General features: G+C 43.7%; 1 protein-coding gene across 1 annotated transcript in view; it reads right to left on the bottom strand.

Moving 5' to 3' along the window:
• Nucleotides 1–619: 619 nt before the first annotated feature.
• slc4a11 (solute carrier family 4 member 11) overlaps nt 620–17,628 on the bottom strand; it is a 182,940-nt gene continuing 165,931 nt past the window's right edge. Inside the window, exons 18-20 of the mRNA XM_041200763.1 lie at nt 5,719–5,914; nt 3,837–4,006; nt 620–2,026 (exon numbers count right to left, since the gene is read on the bottom strand). Of these exons, the coding sequence (XP_041056697.1) occupies nt 1,963–2,026; nt 3,837–4,006; nt 5,719–5,914 (430 nt within the window). The 3' untranslated portion in view covers nt 620–1,962. The remainder of the gene's footprint in view (nt 2,027–3,836; nt 4,007–5,718; nt 5,915–17,628) is intronic.

Raw genomic sequence — 17,628 nt, 5'->3', positions numbered from 1 at the left:
CTGTAGGATTCTCTTCCCCAGAGAGCACTGGAGGTTGGGTCACTGAATTTTTAAAGGCAATTGATTCTTGATAGAGAAGGGAGTCAAATTTTGGGGGTGGGGTGGGGGGGTGCATGGAGGGGGCGGGGGGCAATGCGGGACAGAGCTGAGGCCACACTAAATCAGCCATGATCTTATTGAATGGCAGAGCATGCTTGAGAGGCTGAACGGTCTAACCCCTGCTCCTATTTCTTGTGTTCTTGTAAGACTTTCATTCATCGGACCTTCAGGATATGATTTGTCAATCTCTGTCAAGCTAACTGAATGACAAAGCTTCCTGCAATGACCCCTCCCTCACTGAAGTCTTTCCACATGGACATTAGGTGAGGAACATGGTCAGGCTCAGCTGTGGTGCTTCGAATAGTCAAATTTCATGTGAGTGATGAAGAAAGGGGATTTTAATCTGTTTCTCTCTCATGCTGCAGCTGACTTGGGAGTTATTCTGCAGCCAGCTCAGAGCTGACCCAAGCATTCTTGACACAGATATTAATGCTAAGATGGAGGAGCTCTATGCTTCCCATCCCTCCTTACCAAATTACTCGTTACCTTCCAATTTAAAAAATACAGACAATAGGAGCACTTTAGAAAATAGCTCTGGAATTTTAGTTTTTCTGATCCACTGACAGCAATATTCACTCAAGTATCAGATGTCAAATACATGTCATTCGAGATGAAACATCTGAAATAAGCGACCAATACATTATTATATATTACAGTATCACAGACAGGGTTTGAATCATAACATTGATAGAGGAGCAAAACATTTACATTACAATCCATTTATATTACAACTCTATCCAAGTAGAGATTGCACCAGGAAACTCACATGCACACGGTGTGAATAGAAGTTGTGACTGGAGAACTATTCACATCACCAAGTTCTGCTTTATAGCCTCACCCTTAGGAGGAGGAGGATGGGAACTGAAGAAGGTTGCTGGAGGGGATGTATGGGGAAACTCAAAAGGAGCAAGGGTTGATCCTGGTCAGACTGGGTGATTAGGTGCACTACACTGACCGTAATGTGAAAGGAGCACGTTATCCCTCTCCCTTCCTCACCCCCGCCCCATTCCACCACGACCAGCTCAGTCGTCAACTCACGGCCAAATTTCAGCAAAGCATACAGGCCTCAATTTATGGCTGTTTTGGACAATTAAATAAAAATTAGCCCCTGATCAGAGACACACTTGTGAAAAAATTAAAATGATTACAAGATGGAATACATATACAGACACACATAATATATATATATAGATATTTATATTATATATCATATGTGTATGTGTATATATATATATATATTATATATACACACACACACGATATATATACAGATATCCCTTTAACTCTTTTGTACAAGAGTACATATGATGGGGATGTGGGTGGACTTATACTATCATAATGTCCATCTATCATAATGTGCATCTAAACTGCAGCAATAACCCACAACATCATTACACTGAGGATTGTGTGGAGGATCTAAGTACTGTATGCTTCAGAAAACTAAAACTAACCCATCCAATTGTCCTGATGTTACAAAACCAAGATACTGCCTCCACAATTCCTTGTAATAGAAAAGGTCTGGGTAGTAATAAAAAGGAAGGGGTTGGGTTGGGTGGGTGGACTGGAGGAACACTAACCAAAGAGAAACATTTTTTATGGTCCATCTCCCCCTACCACAGACACATTCACCACTGTGCAACCTTTTTCCAAAGAGACATTTCAAGTTTGGTGCAAAAGCATAATGTGAAAGGAACATTGGGCACTGCCCCTTTGCTTGGATAAAATGGTACTCCCTGGAGCTCAGTCTTCATCTAGTGCCAGCTGCTTTGGTTGGTCCTCAAGCAGCATTGTACAAAAACCCTTCTCCAGACACATCCCATGATCCAGAGTGCACAAGGTACACCCGCTTGATCTAGGTGTCCTTTAATGTTCTGCATCCATCGCATCCAAATACTTGGCTTCAATTATCCTAGGAAGGATGTGGGATCTGTCAACAAGGCGAGAGTACAAGAATGAAGACCAGCAAACCAAAAAATGTCTTGCATTGAACTGCACTTACAAAGATGCTGCTCCATAAAACAAAGAGACACGGGTCTTGCCTTCCAATTCTCCACTATCCTGTTATTCTGAACATTTGCCAATTGGAAGACAGAAGCATCTCCAAAGGCAAGAGGAGAACGGAACACTAGCTGTCAACCTAATTCCAGCTGGGCCCTTTTGCTTGTTAGATGAAAGCCAGGATAACCCCAGCCATCTGTGGGGGAGAATTTTTTTAAAAATTGAAGAACCCAGCATCCCAGCTTTGCCAATGTCCCACTGCCGACCAGGAGGCCCTTCAGTGATACACACAACAGCAATGTTGCCAAGGGCCGCAAAGGAATTGACGGTACTGCAGAAGTGGCTCCCGGCCTGTGGGCGAGTGTCAAGATTTCTCCATGGTCTCATCCTGTCCTCTCTCTTCCCTTCTCCAGCCCTGCCACCATCCTAGGTGCCTGTGCTGCTCCAATTTCAGCCTCTTGGCCATCCCGGGTTTCCTTCTCTCCTTGGCCATGTCTTCAGCTCTAAAGCCCTGGAATTTCCCCTCTAAACCGTTCTCTGTTGTTTTCAAAAACCAAGCTTCTGGGTCACTTGTCCTAATATCTTTTTGCGTGGCTTGCTGTCTAATAACGCTTCCTATGAAGTACCTTGGGTGGGGTTCAGTGGGGACCTTTCTTAGAGAGCAGGCACAGGCACGATGGCCCAAATGGCTCCTTCTGTGCTGCAAAATGCTACGAGCTATTCCTGGAAGGCCATTTATATCAGCTATCACACACACATCAGGTAATGCTGTGCCAGGGACTGGAAGCTCAGCAATGTGGGCTCAAAGGACCAAGTCATTCACCATGGCAGCCTAGCTGAGGGGAAGGGTAAAGGAAAAGATCACCTGACTAAAATCGTCAGCTGTGTAAGATAAATAATGCTTTGTTCTACATCCTCACTTAAAAACTGTATCACCATTCTAAGTTGGAAAGGACTGAAAACCACAAGAATGTAGTTGAACACCTTAAGAGTATCATCCACGTCCCTAGCTTGCAGCCTGTAATCACCCTGGGTGTCCATTATTCCACATAGAAGCCATCTGAATCCCTCAATTACAGACCAGGTTCTGTTCGCCCATCACCCCTGTGTTTGTTGACCAACATTGGCTCCTAGTTAAATGAGGCTTTGATTTTGAAATTCTCATCCTGGTTTTCAAATCCCTCCAAGACTTTGCGCCTCCTCCTCAAATCTAATCTCTTTCAGCCTCCAGATCTCTGCACTCCTCCAATTCTGGCCTCTTGAGCATCCCAGGTTTTTATCACTCCACCATGCCTCAGCCCTAAGCACGGGAATTCCCCCGGTAATCCTGCTTTCCTCTTTTTTCCTCCTTTAAGACACTCCTCTTTGACCAGGTTTTTGGTCATCTGATTTAATATCTCCTTGCCTGTCAAAGTTTGTTTATTGACACTCCTGTGAAGTGCCTTGGAACCTGTTGCTATGTTAAAAGCATTGTATAAAGGAAAGTAATTGTTGTATCCATTACATATAAACTACCTAAACCCCTCGATTAGATTCCAGCCTGTTTCTTACTTCCAGATATCCATTATTCTGTATCTAAATCATCCAAACCCCTCCAGCCTGCATCTCATTCATGTACATCCATTTATCTCACATTAAATCAGTCTTTTAAACACACACATTGCAATTTGCCCGCAATTCCAGAGTAGAAAGAAACTCTACAAGGACTAACCCTACAGGAAAAGGAGACAGTGACTAACCTGACTGGGACCATGGCGAGCATGATTGGAGGAAATACCATCTTCAAGTACGGCATAGGGGCCATTCCAAAGCCACAGAGTATGATGATCTCAATCACCTGGAGACCAGTGAAATAATGGATCTTCCTCTGTGGGACTCTCCTGATATAATGGGTAGGGGGATAGGACGTCTACACCAGATCAAGAAAAAAAAGACCATGATTACAACAAAAGCAGTTTCCATTGAGAATTAGACTAGATAGAGGAGGGGGAAGAGAAAGATCAGTTTTGAAATTTGGTTAAAAACTTTTGATTCCTAGGAATATAAGAAACTATTTAGCCCCTCGTTCAATGAGATCGTCTGCACCTCATATCTATTCAACCACTTTTGAACCATATCCCTCGATATCCTTATCCAACAAAAATCTATTTCTCGGTCCTGAATACTCCCACTTGTCACAACGTCCATAATGCTTTTGGGGACAGTGGGAAAAAGCACGATCCAGATTTCTCCTCCCATCAAGGCGGCTCGTCTTGGTTGGGGTGTCTAAAACCAGGAGTTAGGACAAGGTGTTGGTCATTCGGACAAAAATTAGGAGAAATTTCTTCACTTAGAGGTTGAGAATCTTGGGAATTCTCTATCTCAGAGAACTGGAGATGTTGAGTCACTGAGCAATCAATAGATTTAGGGAATTGAGGGTCATTGGGATTGGGCAGAAGATTGGAATTGAGGTCAAGGGTCAACCATAATCTTATTGAATGGCAGACAGGTTTGAGGGATGTTTGGCCTACTCCTGCTCTTAACTCTTTACTAAATGCAGGCTTCTCAGTGCCCAGAAACACTGGGGTTGTTTGAATGGTGGCGCCGCCACTCTCCTGCGCCATGCCCCTTCTGTCACTCTTTGAACTCACAGCGTCGGATTCACTGGCAGCAGTGCCCACGGGGCTTGCACACTCACCCAGAGCTTTCAGCTGCAGCTGAGTCTTTCCAGCTCACGGGTAGCTCAGCCGCTCTGGCGCCTGCACAATATGGCAGCCTGCATGTTGGCGAGGCGAAGGGGCCACTCCCTGGCACAGGGCAGGTTCCCTTGCCACCGAGACCACCAGCAATACACACTGCAGGCAAGGGAGAGCCAATCGTTCAACGTTTAGAAGAGCATCCCCCATGTTCAATCTGAAATCCCAGCATCAGCAAACACAGATACAGGGGAGGAATTTATAATCAGGCTCATTATAAAAAGGTTTTGACTGCCCAGGGTGAAAATGTGATTACAAAAAGTCAGCACGTTTGGATGGGTATTGTAATGTCTGATATATGACTCATGAAAATTTGACTGGGTTATTTTTAGAAAGCACAACTGACTGGTATCCAGTTATCACCAACGTCAATACCCCTTTGTCCTTTTGTCTATGACATCTTTGGCAATCTCTTCTTTGCCTCCACCTATCACTGGCCCCCTATCCAGCTCTACCTGTCCCACCCCCATCTACCAGCTTATATTTCACCTCATTTCTCTATTTCCTTAGTTCTGATGAAGAGTCATACGGACTCGAAACGTCAACTGTATTCCTCTCTGCAGAAGCTGTCAGACCTGCTGAGTTTTTCCAGCTATTTTTATTGTCGGTTTTGTTTCTAATTCTCCTTCCCTTCCTCCATCAAAATCAAATTCAGCTTTTACATGTTTGTGTATCAGTGAGAATGCAGGATGCAATGACTACAATGTCCCTCTTTTTAAGACTATTACTTATACTAAGACAAGCAATTAGTTTAGCGCCTTTAACTTGGGACAAACATGCCAACACACTTTGCAGATATTAAATGGAAAAAGGTTAACAGGTTAGAGAAAGCTCCTTCTAGGTTAAGTGTAAAGTGCCCTGTTGTGAGGAGGTTTTCCATTTTTACCTGCTCCTTAAATAGAAGAGCCAGTCTCTCAAAAAACTGACACCCATCGATGGAGGTCACAGAAACGTAGAGAAACAACCCATACAGGACTGGTTTTGGGATCCACTGTAGAGGAATGGGTAACAGGAGAAGCGAAATCCCCACCAATATGTGCGCCACGAGTGCTGACACACGGGTTTCCCTCACTCTAACAATCCTGAGAAAGATAAAGAGGGAGGGAGAAAAACAAAAATATATGAGGCTCCAGTCCAGAAACAGACAAGTTTCTTACATACCGAACATTACAGGCCAGTCTTCAATCAATTTAGTTTGTTCCACGTGATATCAAGGAACAGCTGAAGGCACTGGATACCACCATGGCTATGGGCCCTAACAAGATTCCAGTAATAGTGCTGGAGACTTGTGCTCCGGCTTGCCAAGCCTCTAGCCAAACTGTTCCAATACAGCTACAACACTGGCATCTGCACAGCAAGGTAGAAAATTGCTGAAGTGTGTCCTGTATACAAAAAGCAAGACAAATTCAACCTGGCCAATTAACACCCCATCAGTCTACTCTCAATCATCAGTAAAGTAATGGAAGGGGTCACCAACAGTGCTGTCAAGTGGCACTTGCTCAGCAATAACCTGCTCACTGATGTTCAGTTTGGGTTCCAGTGGGGTCACTCAGCTCCTGACCTCATGGCAGCCTTGGTTCAAAATGGACAAAAGAGTTGAACTCCAGAGGTGAGGTGAGAGTGACTGCCCTTGACATCAAGGTAGCATTTGACTGACTATGGCAAAACAGGGGTCAATGGGAATTTGAAGGAAAACTCTCTGCTGGTTGGAGTCCGACCTGGCACAAAGGAAGATGGTTGTCCCATCCCAGTGACGAAGGAGGATTATAGGAAGGGAAAAACCAACCATTGTTAACCAAGTAAGTTAAGGATGATATCAAAGTGAAATAAAAAGCATACAATGTGGCAAAGGTTAGTGGTAAGCCTGGGGATTGGGAAAGTTTTAAAAACCAACAGAAAATGACCAATAAAAAATTAAGAGAGAGAAAATAAACTTTTGAGGGTAAATGAGCAAATAATATAAAAACAGACAGTAAGAGCTTCTTTAAATATATAAAAAAGGAAGAGAGAGGCCAAAGTCAATATAGGCCCCTCAGAGAATGAGGCTGGAAAATAACAATGGGGAACTAGAAATGGCAGAGGAGTTGAATAAATACTTTGCCTTCATGGTAGAAGACACTAAAAGCATTTCAAAAATACTAAATAATCATGGCGCAAAACGGGGAGGAGGGCGTAGGAAATAAATACAATAGCTATCACTAGAGAAAAAGTACTAGGGAAACTAATGGGGCTAAAGGCCAATAAGTCACCTGGACCTGATGGGTTGCATCCTAGGATATTAAAGGAAATAGCTACAGAGATAGTGGATGCACTGGTAGTCATCTTCCAAGAATTCTGGATTCTGGAAAAGTCCCAGAGGATTGGAAAACTGCCAATGTAACACCCTTATTCAAAAGGGGAGGGAGACAAAAAACAGGTAACTCTCGGCTAGTAAGCTTAACATCTGTCATTGGGAAAATGTTGGAGTCTATTATAAAGGATGTAATAGCAGAGCATTTAGAAATGCATAATATAGTCAAGCAGAGTCAGCATGGCTTCATGGCAGGGAAATCATGCCTGAAAATTTATTAGAATTCTTTGAGGGGGTAACAAGTAGGATAGATAAAGGGGAACCAGCAGATGTAATATATTTGGATTTCTAAAAGGTGTACGATAAAGTTACACACCTAAGGTTACTTAATAAGATAAGAGCCCATGGAGTTAGGGGTAGTATATTAGCATGGATAGAAGACTGGCTAACTAATAGAAGACAGGGAGTCGGGTTAAGGGGGGCATTTTCAGGGTGGTAACCTGTAACTACTGGGGTGCTACAGGGGTAAGTGCTGGGGTCATAATTATTTACAATATATATTAATGACTTGGATGAGGGAAGTGAATGTACTATTGCCAAGATTGCGGATGATACAAAAATAGGTGGGAAGGCAAGTGGTGAGGATGACACAGAGAGTCTACAGAGGGATATAGGCAGGTTAAGTAAGTGAGCAAAAAACTTGGCAGATGGAATATAATGTGGGAAAGTTTGAGGTTATGCAGTTTGGCAGGAAGAATAGAGGAGCTGAATATTATTTCAATGGAGAAAGACTGCAGAAAGCTGCAGCACAGAGGTATTTGGGGGTCCTCATGCCTGAATCTCAAAAAGCTAACATACAAGTTCAGCAGGTAATAGGGAAGGCAAATGGAACGTTGGCCTTTATTTCAAAGGGAATGGAGTATAAAAATAGGGAAATCTTGCTAAAACTATACAAGGCACTAGTTAGAGCAGAGCTAGAAAACTGAACAGTTTTGGTTCCCTTATCTAAGGAAAGATACACTGGCATTGGAGGCTGTCCAGAGAAAGTTCACTAGGTTGATCCAGGGGATGGAGGGATTTCCTTATGAGGAGAGGTTGAGTAGGTTGGGCCTGTACCCACTGGAGTTTAGAAGAATGCGAACCGACCTTCATGAAACATAAGGAAGAATTTTCGGGTCAGTGAGCAGGGGTGGGGCCCATTTGCCGACGCGTAAAATGACGTGCGGTAACATTGGGCGTGCGTCCTGATGTCACTGCGCGTCCCCTTAGATTGTCAGTTGGGCGGGCGCGCAGCCAAACTGTCAAAGGCCTATTAAGGCCATTAAGAAAGTAATTAAAGTTGTTAAGAATGCTGCCCGTCTAACCTTAAGGTTGGCGGGCAGGCGAAGAGCCCAGGCGGCCTTCACATTGTTCATGAAACCTTATCCACAGGCAGGGTGAGGTTTCATGAAGGGTTTATTAATTAAATAAAAAATTTTGAAAAAATTAATGGACATGTCCCAGCTGGACAGTTTCACATGAGGGTACTTGTCCTTAAATTTTTTTTAAACCTTTCTTCAATGTTTCATAAGTGAAAGTAATCTCTCTGAGGCACAGAGGAATCCCTTCTTCTCTCAGGGGCTAGTCAATCTGTGGAATTCTTTCCCGCAGAGGGCTGTAGAGGCTGGGCTGTTAAGTATATTCAAGGCTGAGACAGACAGCTTTTTAATCAGCAAGGGGGTCAATGGTTATGGAGAAAAGGTAGGAAAGTGGAGCTGAGGATTATCAGATCAGCCATGATCTCATTGAATGGTGGAGCAGACTCAATGGGCTGAATGGCCTACTTCTTCTCCTACGTCTTATGACTGTTTGTGGTCAATCATCTCAGTTCCAGACCATCACTGCAGGAGTTCCTCAGGATTGTGTGCTAGGCCCAACCATCTTCAGCTGCTTAATCAATGACCTTCCTTCCATCATATTGTCAGAAGTGGGGATGTGGGGACAGGGATGATTGCACAATGTACGCACCATTTGTGACTCCTCAGATACTGAAGCAGTCCATGCCCAAATGCAGCAAGACCTGGACAATATCCAGGCTTGGCCTGACAAGTGGCAAGTAACGTTTGCACCATGCAAGTGCCAGGCAATGACCATCTCCAACAAGAGAGAATCTAACCATCTCCACTTGACATTCAGTGGCATTATCATCACTAATTCCCCCCATTGGTAACCCCTAGGATGTTGATATTGACGAGAAACTGAACTGGACCAGCCATATAAATACTGTGGTCAGAGGCTGAGAATCCTGCAGCGCTGTGTGTCCACTTACACCACATGGACTGCAGCGGTTCAAGAAGGCAGCTCACCACTGCCTCCTCAAGGGCAATTAGGGATGGGCAAAAAATGCTAGCCAGTGACGCTCACATCCCATGAGCGAATAGAAAAATATATACACTTTTTAAACAGAATCATGCAGCCCTTCATCCCACCGTGTCTGTGCCAGTTCTCTGGAAGGTCTGTCCAATTAGTCCAATGCCCCTATTGCTTCTCCGCAGTTCTGAACAATTTTCTTTTAAGTATGTACCCAATTCCTTTTTGAAAATATTAAATCTGCTTCCATCATCCTTGCAGGCAGTCCATTCAAAAACACAAACAACTCGCTGCATTAAAAATGTCTCTTATTCTTTTGACAACCATTTTAAATTTACAGCACAAGAGGCAGCAATTTGGTCCATTGGGTCTGCTCTCTGAAAGAGTTATCCCGTTCCCTTGCTATAGCACATGATCACATTGTTTCACTCAAACACCAAAATGTGCTCCGAGTAGCATGAACCAGATGTGAAAAGCAGTGAACAGGTGCAGTGAAAATGTGGCTATCATTCTATGTGCAAGATCCTACAAACAGCAACAAGACAGGGCAGATCCGAAGGGCCTTAGTCTTTTCTCATCATTCATTTTACATGGATAGGTTAAAGACTACAAGAACAGGTCAGAAGCTGGATGTTCTGCAACAGTGAACTCAAATCCTGACTCCCCAACTCCTATCTGCCGTCTACAAGGCTCCAGTCAGGAGTGTGATGGAATACTCTCCACTTGCCTGGATGACTGCGGTTCCAACAACACACAAGAAATTCAATACCACCCACGACAAAACAGCCCGCTTGATCAGCAGCCCGTCTACCGCCTTATACATTCACTCCTTCCACCACTGGCGCATAATGGCAGCAATGTATCTACAGGTTGCAGCCCAGCAACTCGCCAAGTCTCCTTTGACAGCACCTTCCGAACACGTGACTGCCTACAAGAACAAAGGCAGCACCACCTGCAAGTTCCCTTTCAGATTACACACCATCCTGACTTGGAACTATATCACCGTTCCTCCACGGTCATTTGGTCAAAATTTTGGAACTCCTGCAAAACAGCCCTGTGGGTGTAGGCCATAAGGTGTAGGAGCAGTGGTAGGCCATTCAGCCCATCGAGTCTGTTCCGCCATTCAATGAAATCATGGCTACTTACAACCACACTGGCTTCAATGGGTCTAAACTATCTTCTGAAAGGCAATCAGAGATGGGCAATAAATGGTGGCAATGCCAGCACTGCCCACATGCAGTAAAAGAATTTTTGAAATGCCAAACCTGGCTTCTACATGGCATGAACACAGGTTTCCTCATTTACTGCTTGGGGAAAGAGAAAGTCAATGTTGCCAATGCCAGAATCCAGGTAGAGACGCCTTAAGATATGCCCAGGGGTCCCACTGCCTCAGCTCATGTGTTCCCATTTCACTTTCTACTGTTTTAAATCTAATTAAAACCAAGATGTATTTATCTTAAACGTCCCTGTGGTAATCTTATTTAATAAGTATGAGGAGGGTTATTTGCTCATGTGGAGGGTAAAGGCTGGTTTGGCCCAATGGCCAGTTTATGTGTTGTAACTTCAATGCTTCCAGCTGGTGAGCCACACTGGACAGGGGAGAAAAGCAGGAAAGAGAAGTCAAAGCTAGAAAAAGAGCAGAGTTTTCCTGTTCTATCCCAGTGAGAGAAGTAGCCGGCACAGGACTCTGCTAGTAAAGGCTTTTGTTAATATTCCTCCATGCTATATTTGCTATTCTACAGATCTTATTGTGTCACACTCTCTCCAGTCCAAATAACCTAATGCATTGAAATAAATGTAACCAACATGTATAATCTTGATTGAATAGCATTCTACTTAGAAGAATGTGTTTCTCCTGGGAGTTCGTTTTGCTGACTACATCAGTTGTCCAGTTTCTCTGTGCATTGAGCCATTGCAGGATAAACCGCTGAATAATCATCCAATTGAAAAATTCCACTTAAATAAATCCACAGATCTCTCCTCAATCGGCACGTTCCTGGGTCCATTGCTTTTACTTAAGGAAATGCGTGCGGGTGAGGAAGGTCACTCAACACGTTTTAGTTTATTCCTCCAAATTAAACCACATGCTAAAGGGCCCCAGACTCTATCCAGAAGTCCAGATGAGTCCAGAAGTCTTGATCATCCTCTTGATCAGAGCAAGAGGGTAAAAATTTCAGGGTCTGCAGGAATACCAAGCAGCCAACATTCAAAGGGCCTGTCACTGTTTACTATCTTAATAAGGCGCCTAATGACGATTTGGTTCTGTCTGTTGTTACTGAGTGATACAGGTCTGTTTTACTCAGTTTTTAGGTTCTACAAGTAGCCTGAAGTGACAACTGGTTGTAGGTTGAGGGGAAGGGATCTGCACCTCCCATATACACCAAAGCCTCAGCCAGTTCCTCCTTCCCAAAATTACACCCCACCCCCTCCACCAGAGTAGTTAGCCCGAAATTTGACCTTTGCTTCCTGGGGAGCTGACTAGGGGTTGGTGTTAAGAGTCAGCAACTGCATTTATCCAGGCAAGTGGGGAGTATTCCATCACACACCTGACTTGTGCCTTGTAAGTGGTGGATGGGCTTAGGGGAGTCAGGTGGTGAGTTACTCACCGCAGAATTCCCAGCCTCTGATCTGCTCTTGTAGCCACAGTATTTATTTGGCTAGTCCAGTTCAGTTTCTGGTCAATGGTAACCCCCTAGGATGTTGATGGTGGGGGATTCAGTGATAAGTGATACCTCTGAACATCAAGGGGCGATGGTTAGATTATCTCTTGTTGGTGATGGTCAGTGCCTGGCACCTGTGTGGCGTGAATACTGTGTGCCACTTTTCAGCCCAAGCCTGGATATTGTCCAGGTCTTGCTGCATTTGGACATGGACTGCTTCAGTATCTGAGGAGTTGCGAATGATGCTGAACATTGTGCAATCATCAGCAAACATCCCCACTTCTGACCTTATGATGGAAGGAAGGTCATTGATGAAGCAGCTGAAGATGGCTGGGCCAAGGACACTACCCTGAGGAACTCCTGCAGTGATGTCCTGGACCTGAGATGACTGACCTCCGACAACCACAACTATTTTCCTTTGTGCTAGGTATGACTCCAACCAGCGGAGACTTTTCCCCCGATACCCTGAGATTGGAAATAAAAATAAAATGCTGGAATCCTCAGGAGGTCTGGCAGCATTTGTGGAGTGAGAAAGAGAGTTAACGTTTTGAGTCATACGGATATCTCTCCACAGATGCTGCCAGACCTGCTGAGTTTGATCAACATTTTCCATTTTTATTCCCATTGATTCCAGTTTTGCTGGGGCTCCTTGATGCCACACTTGATCAAATGCAGCCTTGACGTCAAGGGCAGTCACTCTCACCTCCGGAGTTCAGCTATTTTGTCCATGTTTGAGCCATTGTAGGTCAGCAAGCACAAGGGTGACAAGTAAGTGAAACACAGTATAAGTGAGGATATGGGCAAGCATTTTGGATGAGCTTAAGCTGAGAGAAGGTGAAAGGTGGCAGGATGGTCAGGAGTGCATTAGAATAGTCGAGTCGAGAGATAACAAAGACAGGAATGAGGGTTTCAGCACCGGATGAGCCAAGATGGAGGCAGGCAATGTTACGCAGGTGGAATTGATGGTCTTGGTAATGTGAGAGGGTTTGCGTTGGGAAGCTTAGCTCTGGATCAAACAGGGCACCAATGTGTGAACAGTCTGGTTCCTCCTCAGACAGTGATCAGGGCAAACAACTGAGTCAGTAGTTAGGGAATGGGTTTTGTGTCGGTGACTGTCATGAAGCTATTAATGTGTATAATATTGTTGGAATGTTTTTCTTTAAATAGAGGTTTAGTCTGTGGGTGTGTCTTAATTGGATTAAAGCCAGATAGCCTGGGTGCTTTGATGTATACTAGTTTTGAGATGTAAGAGAGGTAGAGCGCATTTGCATTTTGTTGAATAGAGCATTCAAGAAGGGGAGTGAAATCTGGCACCTAGCTAGCAGAGGCCAAGTGATGTTTATATTGCTAATAAAACTGGTACTATCAAAAGAGTTTTATTCTTAGAAGAGGTGGAGTTCAAAGGGACTGGTGATACAATGAGAATTCACATTCAAAGAGATGTGCTGAGTATAACAGATAGTAGTTTTGTGTGTGCAGAGCAGAGGCAATGTAATATCAAAGCCTGTAAGCCTATCACAATGTCTACAAAGGAACCAAAGTGAAAGGAACTTAATTTTGAAATTTTAAGTGAAAATGCTTTGCCTGGTGCCTGCTTAAAGTCTATGGGTTTTTGTTGCTTTAGTGGAGATTAGTTTGGGAATTTGTTAAAAGTTATGATAGTAGTTTGTAGCTATGTGTATATGTTTAACTTGTGTAAATTAATAAATGTCTCATATAATTTGATATAAAAACCTCTAGAGAACTGGTGGTTTTATGCCCAAATTCAGAGTTGCGTCTCAAACATACCAAATGAAAATATAGGTTATGACAGTTGTTTAAAGTTTCCCTCTGGGATTTTTAAATAACGCAACCTTTATCAACTGCTGTGTCAGAACAGTGACTGCAGACACAATGACTTCTCTCTTTCCATTATTTAGTTGAGAAAAAAATCTGCTTTACCTAATACTGGATGTCAGACAGCTAATGTAACACATTGTACCTTTGCTGCTGGAAGCAGTGTATGGTAGTGATAAATAGTGCTCAACTGCACTGCTGTAGAAATTATGTCAGGTACTATATATTATAACTGTCACTGTACATCAGAAAGTAATTCATTTTGTGAACATTCAGGCAAGGTGCTGCGATCAATGCAAGTAAAGACTATTTAATTTCATAATGATATTCACCAAGATGTCAGTTGTACAATTTTTCATCTTTGGGAGCTACCTAGGTGCAAAACTTGTGTCCTCTGGGATGTGTTTGTATTAAAGCTTCTCAAAAGTTGCTGATAATAACAAAATCTGATGCTGTAATTTATGATTCATCTACCAGTGAGGCAACAGAACCGCAAAATAGCTCCTTCAAAGTATGCAAGTTCATGAAATTTAAAGCAGCAGGGGAGAAATGAGCTAAACAGGACCGAATTCTCGGGGACTCCAGGACGTATTACTAGAGCTTGGACAGCACTTGTGGTTGGAGATCTTTGACTGGAGCACAGGAGAGCAACGTTTAAATTAAGGAAACAGAGAAATAATACTGTTTAGCTTATTATTATTCATGACTACCCTCTTAGATCAGCTGAGAGTGGCCTTTAAAAAGGATGGAGTTAGGTTTAGTTGATTCCCTTTAGACTACAATTCAGTGCAGTTTAATGACCCAAAGCTTTACTTAGGCTATGGTAGGGCATGATCATTCAGCCATCATGATGGTCTAGCCCATTATTTTTATATCTTTGTAGATGAGACATTGAACCAAGTCCCCATCTTCCCTCTCAGGTGGACGTGAAAGCTCCCCTGGCACTATTTGAAGAGGAGCCAGGAAGGTCACCCCAGTGTCCTGGCCAATACATTTCCCTAGAACACACAATGTGGTCATTTCTTCCATTGCTGTTTGTGGGACCTTAGTTTCAATGATAAAGTTCAATCTTCTTCATCACCACCTATCCAAGGGAGCTTCTGCTTTCCTTCCTCCTGCCTCTGAAGCATCTTGTCTCTTTTTTTTCCTACATTAAAGACAATTTTCAAAGCAAGTTCTTGCTCTATAAAGACAAACATACTGAATTTATATATTCATAGCAACTTTAAGTCTCCTCAAGCCTTCCCAAAGCATCTTGCTTCTTGGTAAACACACTAGAATGCCTTCCCCAACAGCACCTTCACCACATGTAATGCCCTGGTTCAAGATGACAGCTCAGCACTGCCTTCTCAACAACAATTAGGGATGGGCAGTAAATGTTGGGCTTCTCAGTGATGCCTACACCCGGAGAATGAATATCACAAGAAACCAAAGCATTACTTCCAAGTTGCAATCTCTGTCATCTTGTGAGTAAACAGGCTACCTGCACACAAGATCCCACAAACAACGGCTGAATGAATAAGTGGATAATCTTTTTTTTATATACTTGTGGCGATGCTTCAGGGAGGAATGTTGACTTCCGGTCTGGCCAGTTCACTCTGTGATTGAATATTTGCTTGGGCACACACCTTAAATAAACTGAACCATTTCTTTCAGCCTGTTCTTCAAACAAACCAACACCCCCGGAAACACACACACTCCGTGGCCTTGTTCCCTGTGGCCACTCACAGAATGTTGACTCTTAGCGTTTTTAAGCTCGAGTGATCTTTCATAAAGTTCAGTCTTTTGGCTGAGCAAAACGCAGTTAGGTTTTTCAACATATGATGTTGATAACACAAGAAGTGCTTATATGCTAGTTTTAATAGAATATCAGTTTCCTCCGAGTTGGCAAATACTCAAGTGAGGATAAAACCCTGTTAACCAGCCTACCTACCAGATGCCAAGGGACCAGCTTTGCATCCTTAGCACTTCCTATTCATTTTCGGGACGTGGGCAACACTGGCAAGGATGTCATTTGTTACTCATGAACTGTCGCAGTCTGTGTGAATGTTTTTTTTTCCTTTATTTTTTCATGGGATGTGCACATCAGCCAGATCAGCATTTGCTGCCCTCGTCCAGAAGGCATTGAAGAGTCAACCACATTGCTGTGGGCCTGGAGTCACATGTAGGCCAGACCAAAATGCATGACAAACAACAATGGTTTTGTGATCATCGTTAGACGTTTCTTTAATTCCAGATTTTTATTGAATTCTGCCATGCTGGGATCCGAACCCAGGTCCCCAGAGCATTACCCTGGATCTCTGGGTTACTAGTCCAATGACAATACCACTATGCCACCACCTTCCCTCCTGGAGTCACATGTAGGCCAGACCGGGTAAGGACAGCAGATTTCCTTCCCTAAAGTGAACCAGATGGGTTTTTGTGACAATCAATGCTAGCTATCATGGTCACCATTACTGAGACTAGCTTTAAATTCCAGATTTTTTAATTAATTGAATTCTAAAAATTCCACCAGCTGCAATGGTGGGACTTGAACCTGTGTCCCCAAAGCATTAGCCTGGGCATCTGGGTTACTAGTCCCCAGTGACATCATCATTCTGCTAGTCTCTCCCCTAGGCTAGGCGTACTCCCTGTTGTTAGGTTGGGGGGGGGATGGTGGTGGTCAGTGAAGGAATGGTAATATATGGCCAACCTGGGATAATGTGTGGCTTGGAGGGAAACTTGAGGTGGTTTCCCAAGCATCTGAAGCCTTTTCCCATCTAGGTGGCAGAGGTCATGGGCTTGGAGCCTTAGCGAGTTGCTGCAGTGCATCATAGATGGTACACCAGTGGTGCAGGGAGCAGATGTTTAAAGTGGTGGATGGGGTGCCGAATAAACGGCTGCTTTTTTCGAATAGAGTTGAATTTAGGTGCTGCTGCACTCATCCAAACCACAAAGATCAGAAGATACCAGGTTCAAGTCCTGGTCTTTGTCAGATTAGCTGATCTTTGACATTAAGATAGAGACATTGGAATCTGCCCTAGTACATCTGGGCTGGGAAGGAAGGGAAGGGAAAATATAGCCAGGACTCTTGACTTCCACCCAGCAACAGCACCTCCACAGGCATGAGGGAAGATGAAGCTCAAGCTCAGTTATGATGCACTTCATGAGCCATTAGCCTGTCCATTAATTTCACATGTCAAGGCGTTGTGAAGCATGTTAAAGGAGAAGGAGAACTTTATTTCCCCCAAAAGAATGTATACATATAAATAAAAGAAAGGCTTGCATATATATATCTCCTCTGATGACCTCAGGGCATCCTAAAGTGCCTTACACCCAATGAAGTACTTTTCAAGTGTACTCGCTGATGCAATGTAGGAAAGGCAGCAGCCAATTTACACCCAGCCAGCTCCCACAAGCAGTGTTGTAATAATTATTAGATAACCTGTTTTACTGATGCTGGTTGAGGGATAAATATCAGCCATGAAAATGGAGAAGAACTCTCCTGCACTTCAAGTTAGATGTGAGAGATCTCTGTTCACTCAAGGGGGCAGATAGGGCCTTGGTTTCACATCTCATTTGAAATATGGCACTTCCAACCATGCAGCACTCCCTCAGTACTGCACCGGAGGATCAAGCTAGATTTTCTGCTTGAATCTCTGGGGTGGGTAGGTGGGGTGGG

This window comes from Carcharodon carcharias, chromosome 1 (assembly GCF_017639515.1).
Source record: "Carcharodon carcharias isolate sCarCar2 chromosome 1, sCarCar2.pri, whole genome shotgun sequence".
In the NCBI taxonomy this organism is placed as follows: Eukaryota; Metazoa; Chordata; class Chondrichthyes; order Lamniformes; family Lamnidae; genus Carcharodon; species Carcharodon carcharias.
Note: the sequence above shows the minus strand (reverse complement) of the source record. Positions and strands in the feature narration are given on the sequence as shown.